This window comes from Leopardus geoffroyi, chromosome B2 (assembly GCF_018350155.1).
Source record: "Leopardus geoffroyi isolate Oge1 chromosome B2, O.geoffroyi_Oge1_pat1.0, whole genome shotgun sequence".
NCBI lineage: Eukaryota > Metazoa > Chordata > Mammalia > Carnivora > Felidae > Leopardus > Leopardus geoffroyi.
Window position 1 is genome coordinate 37,700,702 of NC_059332.1, and position 8,928 is coordinate 37,709,629.

Sequence of the window (8,928 nt, forward strand, 5' to 3'; positions counted from 1 at the left end):
CTCCACCTCATTATAAACAGCTACATTTTTAAAGAATGCTAGTGGGATCCACTCCTAAACTGAGTCTCTTTTATGCCAAGTGGAGTCTCCACTTTGCTGAGATTGCTAATTGGATCATGTGTTCCCAATTTGGAGTTACAGGTGCTTTGTTTTAAGTAAAAGTTTGAATTACACATTTTTAAAACAAATTTTTTAATCTTTATTTTTGAGAGAGAGAGAGAGAGAGAGAGAGCAAGTGGGGGAGCAACAGAGAGAGAGAGAGAGAGAGAGAGAGAGAGAGAATCCAAAGCAGGCTGGCTCCAGGCTCTGAGCTGTTAGCACAGAGCCCAATGCAGGGTTCGAACTCATGATCCTCGAGTTCATGACCTGAGCCGAAGTTGGACACTCAGCCTACTGAGCCACCCAGGAGCCCCTGAATTACACATTTTAAAAATGAGAATTCTTTCCTAGAACAATGCTTATTGAGAAGGGCATTGTAGTGAGTCTCTGAATAGGGATATTCCTTGTATTTGGCTTTTATGAAATGTCAAAGCCCAAGTAAAATATCCAGGGAAATGAAGAAAGCCTGAAGAAAATAAATCTGGAAACAAAATCATGTATCTGAAATATGATCAAACCTTGCCTGTTTAATAGGGGTTCACCTGTTTCCCATACTTTCTGGAGGCCCAGCTGAGACAGAAGTCACGGAAGAAAATACTTCTTTGTGGGGCACCTGGGTGGCTCAGTGTGTCTGACTTCCGCTCAGGTCATGACCTTATGGTTCGGTTTGTGAGTTCGAGCCCTGTGTTGGGCTCTGCACTGACAGCTCAGAGCCTGGAACCTGCTTTGGATTCTGTGTCTCCCTATCTGCCCCTCCCCCATTCATGCTCTGTCTCTCTCTCAAAAAAAATAAAAATAAATTTTTTTTAAATAAAAAAGAAAGAAAGAAAGAAAGTACTTCTTCGTGAGCTATAGAGAACTTCTGGTCAAGTGAGGGTTTTGAGGGACAGCCAAAGTGCCAGTCAGCAAAGGGCTAGAGAAAGCTGCTCCTCAGATCAGAAGAATTTTCAGCAAGGGCTGGAACACACGTGGTTGGCTACAAAGTGTGTTTCATGAGAACATCCCCTCTGTACGCTCCTAAAACTGAAACTTACCTCATTCTATTATTTTTTAAAATTATTTATTTAAAGTAATCTCTATACCCAACGTGGGGCTTGAACTCATAACCCTGAGGTCAAGAGTTGCATGCTCTTCCAACTGAGCCAGCTAGGCACCCCATCTCACTCTATTATTGCTATTGCTTGTTTTATTTTGTCCACCAATCCCCCTCCCAGCTAGACTGTATGCTCAGCGCAATGGGAATATGTCTGCTTTTTCCCTCAAGTGCCTACCAGGGAGCTGGCATTCAATGAGTAAAAGTTACATTTAAATGGAGCTAAGGTTTGGCTATAGTAAGCAAATCAGGCAAGAAAGAAAAAAAAATTCAGCAATAAGCATCCATTATTTAAGAATATCTCATAAATATTAAAGTTACTGTCAGAATGAGTGAATAACTGAATTCTGAAGTTGAAATCCTACTGAGGAATCACTAATTTCTTAAAATTTTAAAAGTTTCAGAAAAAAAGTATTGGTTTAAAACTAGACTCCTCTTACTCATCAGTATGATCCATAAAAAAAAAAAAAAAGTATTTAATGGTTTGCTTTGGTCCAATTTTAATGAACCCAAACACTAACTTTGTACTGGAAGAGGAAGAATGACTGAAATCATGTCTGGTTACCCCTATTTACATAATTTCTCAACCAGAGGCCCACAGGCAAAGAAAGGGACTGCTTACTCCAGAGCCCTCAGAATATAAGAAACAACCCACGCAGCCAATAAGTCTAGAATTCCACTTCCACAGCTCTCATCTGAACACACTCAGGAATTTTTTTCTTGCTGAATTCATCATAAATAACCACTTACCAAATCTACCAATCTACCTCCCCTCGCCTGTCACTTAGGACTCTGTCTTCTCTTAATCTTCCTTCATTAAGTGGGAGCAGAATAACTGAGGAGAATGGAAGATGGTGATGGGCAATGGGGATCTGTTTCTGAAAAGCAGGTATTTTTGAAGCTATTTTATTTTTCATTACCATTAATGACTGAAAAAAAAAAAAAGCAAGATTTAAAGCAGAAAACACAAAACAAAAACCAAAAAACAATGAAAAAACAAACATCATCAACAGCAACAAAAAAAACCAAAACACAAAAACTTGCAACTTAAATTTTTCAGGGGGAAAAAAAATGCTTTATAGCATATACGAAAAGACTTAAAGAGAACACTTATTTTAACACACCATCCCTTCAAACAGCTGGGTGTTTTAAAGTTATCTCCCCAATCCCTTTCTACTGTTTTACAAGTGCCTCTCTCAAATAATGAGACAAACAGCTCTCTTTTTTGAGTATGTACTTTTTATAAAGGGCATCATATCCACACTGAGTGTCATTCAAGGGGTTTCACCAAAACCAAAGAGAAGTTCAATGATAAAACCGCAGCAGAAGATTGGGGAAAGAATGCAGAAGTTCACAGCCACAGAACTAACCTGCAAGCTGTTCTTATAAGGTCTTGGGCACTTGAAATCAAACCCATGAGCCCATGTCCAGAGGCTATGAGGGAGCCATGTGGGAGGCTAGCTGCACGAGAGCAGGGCCTATCTCCCCTCGAGGGGTCTAAACTGTAACTCGCGTTCCAACTGCTCTGCTGTCAGGGTGCCCTGGATGGCTTCGCAGCCTGGGTTGAATACTGAGTAGGCGCTCTTCTCTCCCTCTTTCCTCTCTTCGGGGCCTCGTGTCCCGACATACATCCAGTAGAACAAGGAGAGGACAAAATAGGCCAGGCCAAATTCCAGTTCCACAAACAATCCCAGCAAGACCAACCAGAGAAGAACCTTTAAGAAGGTTATGTTGATCAGGAAAGACTGGTCCTGTGGTGAAGGCAGAGGAATGGCTGTGTTCCGTGGTGGCTGTGACGTGCTGCTCCCCGGCTGAGCCACTTCCTAGGTCACACAAACAAACAGAAGTAAGAATAAAGGGTAATGGGGCTCAAAGGATAAAAACCAATCTGGAAAGACAGCTCTCATTGCTCTGGGAAGGCCTCCGGCTCATTGATTTCTATTTTCTTGCTCTGCTCCCTAAAACAATCATCTCCAAAGAGCTCATGTGCCCTGTTCCAACTGAATCAAAACTGATCTGCACTTAGTGAGCTGTGACCTGATAAAATCCTTACAGCATTCAGGTGGATTCCCATTCATGGGAGTCATTTCCTCAGATCAGTCTGCTGCTAACAAGAGCTAATTTGTGCCCCATAGAGAAACTCCCCAGTAAGTGATAATGCAGCAGCCACACCTAGTGCTTCACACACAGAGTCAATGCTTATTGACTGGATTAGATGAGCTACAGTTTTGTGAGTGGCATGAGTCTAAAATGAGGACTACATGAAACCAGAAACAAAAATCCCTTTCACTTCTTAAAAACAAATCACCATTATAGCCACAACCTTTCCATCCCAGGACTGTCCTACACACCACCAAGCCCAGGCAGTGTCTCCTAACTGGACTCCTTACCTCCTCCCTGCCTGGACTCTCCAAAACATCCTATGTATAGCTGCTAAATGAACTTCCTAAAACACCCCGCCCCCCAACCTTCTGTTCACAAACCTTCAACAAATTTTACTGCCTACAGGTTAAAATGTAAACTTCTTGGGCTGGAATCCATGCAAGGCCTTCCATTTATTCAACAGATAGAAATGCCAGTACACAGGCCCCTGGGTTGGGTGCGAATGGGAGATACAGATATTCAGATAGCTTTAGGGAGGCTTGATCTCTAGTCCAGTATTTTCCAAAATTTTTTGGGTATGATCCATAATAAGAAATACATTTTTTACTGTGACCCCACATATATATATGTGTGTGTGTGTGTGTGTGTGTGTGTGTGTGTATGTATATATGTATGTATGTATGTATGTATGTATGTATGAATATATGAAAAAGTTTCACAAATCAACAAATATCTTCACCACACATGAAATTCTCATCTTCCATTCCACTTTTTTAAAATTTGTTTTTAACAGAGGACTAGATCCTCTAAATTGATTTCACCACCCACTAACGGGTCACGACGTACAGTCTGTAAAACAATGATCTAAAAAATTAACTGTACGATACAATCCACAATCCACTGCTCTACTCCAGTTCAACAGGGCTTACTACCCAAAGACACTCCCCCCCTCCTTGTATCCTGCTCTGCTTCTTCTCCATTCTCAGCTCTGTGCCTTCCTTCCAGGCCAGCATGACTGGTGAACTGTGTATGCTTGACCTCTGCAGCTATCAAGGAGGGATTCCCCCTCTGCCTCCCAGAGCACTTACTGCCTCTTTGTCTCATTGAGCACCAAACTATATGCTCATTAAGTGTTGTGTTTTTAAGCTTATGTATTTATTTTGAGAGAGTGCAAGTGGGGGAGTGGCAGAGAGAGAGAGAAAGGGAGAGAGAGGGGGAGAGAGAGAGAGAGAATGAATCCCAAGCAGGCCCCACACTGCCAGCGGAGCCCAATGCAGGGCTCGAATTCATGAACCGTGAGCTCGTGACCTAAGCCGAAGTCAGACACTTAACCGACTGAGCCACCCAGCCACCCCAAGTGTTTTTCTTTTAATACAGTTCACATGTGTCCTTAGATTGCTACCAGGAGGCCAATGGACTACCATTTTAGTGTCTCCAGAGCCAAACAGAGCACCCCACATGTAGGTTCTCAATACAAAGCATAACTTTTAGTTCATTTCTTCAATTATATCCCCATTCCTCCCATGATAATTTAAAACGGGACCACAAATATTATCTGGTCTTGATAAAAAATATAGGTCATCTGATTTACATTGCTTCAGAAATTCTATTTTGTTGCAACCTTCTTTTCTAGTGTTAAGGTTGTAATTATTACCTTTTCTGTTAGACTGGAAAAGTCCTTAACATGCCATCAGCAACACACCTTCTCCTGACACACACACGTTTGTTAAGTAAATAAATGTCCCTTTCAGATTTGACCAGTGTGCACAATAGAGAAATCACTGAAAGTCTCAGCAGGGAACTAATATAATCTGATTTATATTTAAGACTACTCTGGCTGACAGGTAGAGAATGGGCTACAAGGCTAGAAGCAGGGAAATTGTGAGTAGCTCACGCAGGAGGCCCAGTGAGAGAGAAGGGCCAGGCATAACTAGGGTGGTGACACAGAAGTCAGAGAGAAATGACTGACTGAAGGACGCAGAATACATTTTGAATGTGTACAACTTGAAATTTACTGTAAACTGAATTTATCATTGAAGGAGTATAAAAAGAATAATGCTTATGGCCATGATTTATAGCACACCTTTGAGACGCCCCATCTCCCATAATCAGAAGATAAGCACTGTTAATACCAATTTACTGATAGGGAAACACTCAGATGTTAAGTAACTCCCCTAGAGTCACACAGCTAGTGATAGAGAGGAGACTGGTGTAGGATCCCAGCACAGCCTCCCTCCAAAGCTCTTTGTACTTAATTAGGGGCCTTTATGAGGAATGGTAAAGGGAAGGGTTAGAGAGCTAGGAGATGGGGGAATGGGTCAAACCAACTGGCAAGGGGAACAAACAAGAGGAGAGATATAGAAATTCCTCTACCTCCTTTGGCATTTGCTTTAGGACCAGTGTGGCTTCTGCTATAAAAGCTGTGTATGGAAGCGTTTGTGGTCGTCATAGCACATAGAGGCATAGTTTAGGGCAAATACTTCCATTTCTCAAATACCAAGCTGCTTACCACCTCAGGGCCTTTGCACCTATGGTTCCTTTTGAGAGGAATGCCCCCTTCCCCTCACATCACCTGGATGGTTCCCTCCTCTCCTACAAATCTCAGCAAAAATGTGACCACATGTGCCCTTGTCCTTGTCCTGGGTTTCTCGAAGAGTGGCTTCTTCTTACGAAACGCCATTTCCTCAGGGAGGTCCTCCCTGCCCACCCAATTTAAAGTAGCACTCTGCACCTCTCACCCCCAGTTCACTATCATAGCATCCTGTTCTTCCCCCCTTTCATAGCATTCATCATTCAGTTCTTTTGTTTATCATCTGCTGCCCCAAATGCAAGTTCTGTGAGAACAGGGCTTCATCTGCCTTTATCCCACTGTTTCCCAGATTCGGGACAGTAGCTGGAACAGACTGGGCACAGGATATAATTTTGCTGAATAAATGAATGAATGATGGCAAGGAAAGGGAAGAAATTAAAAGGTGATTCCTGGGTTTGAGGGAGTGATGCAAAGGCTGTGTTTAGCCAGGTGACTCCAAAGGAGAGCATTTGAGCAGTGGGTCAGCCTGAGCCAAGGCTGGAGGAGCAGAGTCACAGGATGAGAGAGGATACCTTGGGGCTATTAGGTGCTGGGGACTGCTGCAGGGTATGCCTAGGCAGGGAGACAGGGGGCTTCTGTGGGGTTGAAAAAAGTCACAAGCATTTTGGCCCCAATGTGGAACAAGCTTGTCACAGAAAGAAATGTTTGATCTTGGGGACTGCTTTCTTCAAGCTAAATTCGAGAGTGGAGGAAGGAGGATATGGATGCTTCCTTATCAATGACAACCAAGAAGCAATTACAAATAGAAGGCTAGAGAAATTTCTGACAAGCCACTGTGTGTCTCCAAAATGATTAAGAGAGATGGATTGTAAATTGGGAGAAAGAAAAAAACAATTTAATGAGAATTTTCACACCAGAGCAAACCCACGAATGATAACTGAGCCAATGAAAATGAGCTTAAGACAGAGTCCCTTATGAAAAACAGAGTAATTAATAAGAACAACTGGAGATCCAGCATTTCCTGTCATCCTTTTGTCGGGACATCAGCTTTTAGGTTTTTAATAATGGAAACTTTCTCCAAGTTCAGCTTCTCTGGGTCCAATTCAATGATCTCATACTCCTTTGGAAATGAGACACACAGGCAAAAACTCATTGTGTGGGCTAGACATTGTTTTTTAACTGTGGAGAGGAAAAAGGGTAAGGGAAGTAGATTCTAAAATCTTAACCAATTGTGCTCAGTGAGTTCTAATCAACAATGAAGTTATCCTGAGATAAACCTCATGCAAGGAAATAGATTGTCTGAACCCTGCTGCACTCTCTTTCTGCAAGTCTGATGGAACCCTGCGTGTTATGGAGAATAGTATCTAATCAACTGAGTAACCATAAGTTCTCCTTGGTTTAAAAAAATTGCCTAAAACCAGATGTTGTGCAATAATAAATGAACTAAGAGAAATAATTTTAAGAGGAGTAAGGTACATTTCTACTCCAATACATTTTCATTTTCAAAAGGAATTTTTTGGCTCCTATTACACTTTTGAGATAGGAAGGCTTTGTCACAGATTGTCTCAAGGCACCTATTTTCCCTCCATGTTGTGTCCTGTATTCCAACATAGATAATCTAATCTCACACACAGGGCACCTTGCCACTCTACTCCTGAGTGAAAACGAAGTGAAAATACAAGATGTGAAATGAAAATACCAAGTTCATCTGAACATTAAGAGAATACTAAAGAATCAAAGGGTGGAAAGGCTATCATACTAATCTAAATAATGCTTTCACCTGAACATTCACCAGAGAACTTGAGTAAGTTTCCCTAGTTAATAGAGGTGCACAAGCATCTGCGGCCTCTGGCAGTTACACAAACCACACTTTTGCACGTTTGTATTCAGATGCTATTTCTAAAGCACAGGCTTTCTGGGCTACCGGCTGCATGTGTCCCAGGTGCTAAATGAAAGGAAGCCTTGTTACTGCCACTTTTTAGCAGTATCCAATTAGACCTTTACCCTCCATTAGCAGAGGGCTGCAACTGAAAGCGGTGGTGGAGAAGTTCCCGGAGGCTACAGGGCATCACAATAACTCAACTCGCTGTGAGTAACTCAAGGGCAGAGGTGTTTTCTTCCAGGACCCTAGACCATCGCTTCCCGACCGGAATCAGGATCTGCGTGGGTCGCGGGCTGGAAAGAAAATGTCAAAGCGAAGGATCAGTGCAGACACGTGTGGCCCGAGATGCCAGGCTCTGGCCCTCAACAGTCGGGAGGCGCCGGCAGCCCCGCCCCGCCAGCGAAGGTGGGAACCAGAGGAGGGGACTGGACTCCCGCTCCTTCGCGTGGTGGGCGGGGACGGCTCCTCGGTGGGGGCGTGGCCTGAAGGCCGCCACGCGATGGGCGGGCAGTGGGTGTGGCCTCAGCCGGATTTTACTGGGTGGGGGTGGACACGACAGCGTCCCTGAAGCTAGGTCCCGGGGGGCGAGGCCTTCCTCTCACCTGAGCGAGGCTGGACTGGGCCCGGATATTCGCGGGCCTCGGTTTCCACACCAGGAACCGTTTTAGCCAGCCTGGAGCTGCCTTTGGAGTCGCAGCTGCTTCCGCCTTCTTCCCTGAGGTTTGTGCACTCCGGCTCGAAGTGTTGGGTTCGGCCGCCAGCCCTGCCCGTTTCCTGGCCTCTCGGAACTCGGCTAACCGCTGTTCCATGGCGCGCGCCTCGCTCCCCGCGCGCCCTGGAGCGGGCACCCGCCGGCCGGGCGCCTGCCCTCCGTTTTGCCCGGCGCCTGGCCGCAGTGCGCCTGCGTAGCGGCGGCTCTGTGCCGCGCGTGCGTGCTGGGGGCCAGGGACTCCGCGAGTACCAGTGTTTGTGACGTTCGTTGGGCTGAATGTACAGCTAATAATGCCCTCTAAACGCTAGTGGACGGAGTGTCAGCCTCTCAGGGCAAATGGCTAAGCATCCAAAGCATAGGGGCGCCTAGCTGGCCTAGTCGGAAGAGCATGCGACTCTTGATCTCAGGGTTAGAGTTCAAGACCCACCTTGAGTTAGAGATTACTTAAATAAAAACTTAAAAAAAATTTTTTTTAAAGCATAAAGACTGTTCCATTGGCCCCCTCTCTT

The 8,928-nt window shown here is 44.4% G+C and overlaps 1 protein-coding gene across 1 annotated transcript; it reads right to left on the reverse strand.

Moving 5' to 3' along the window:
* Nucleotides 1-2,409: 2,409 nt before the first annotated feature.
* Nucleotides 2,410-8,611, reverse strand: SAYSD1 (SAYSVFN motif domain containing 1). Its single transcript, XM_045498074.1, has 2 exons — nt 8,310-8,611; nt 2,410-3,015 (listed from the first exon to the last, which is right to left on the reverse strand). Exons 1-2 carry the CDS (start codon nt 8,514-8,516, stop codon nt 2,671-2,673), a joined length of 552 nt encoding a protein of 183 aa, XP_045354030.1. The 5' UTR covers nt 8,517-8,611; the 3' UTR covers nt 2,410-2,670.
* Between the last annotated feature and the right edge of the window lie 317 nt (nt 8,612-8,928).

Excerpts from the sequence above, each read along its gene's own strand:
- SAYSD1 (XM_045498074.1), bottom strand. The coding sequence starts at position 8,516 with ATGGAACAGCGGTTAGCCGAGTTCCGAGAGGCCAGGAAACGGGCAGGG. Across the intron at positions 3,016-8,309 it reads CCCAGTCCAGCCTCGCTCAG|GAAGTGGCTCAGCCGGGGAG; the intron begins GTGAGAGGAAGG and ends TGTGTGACCTAG.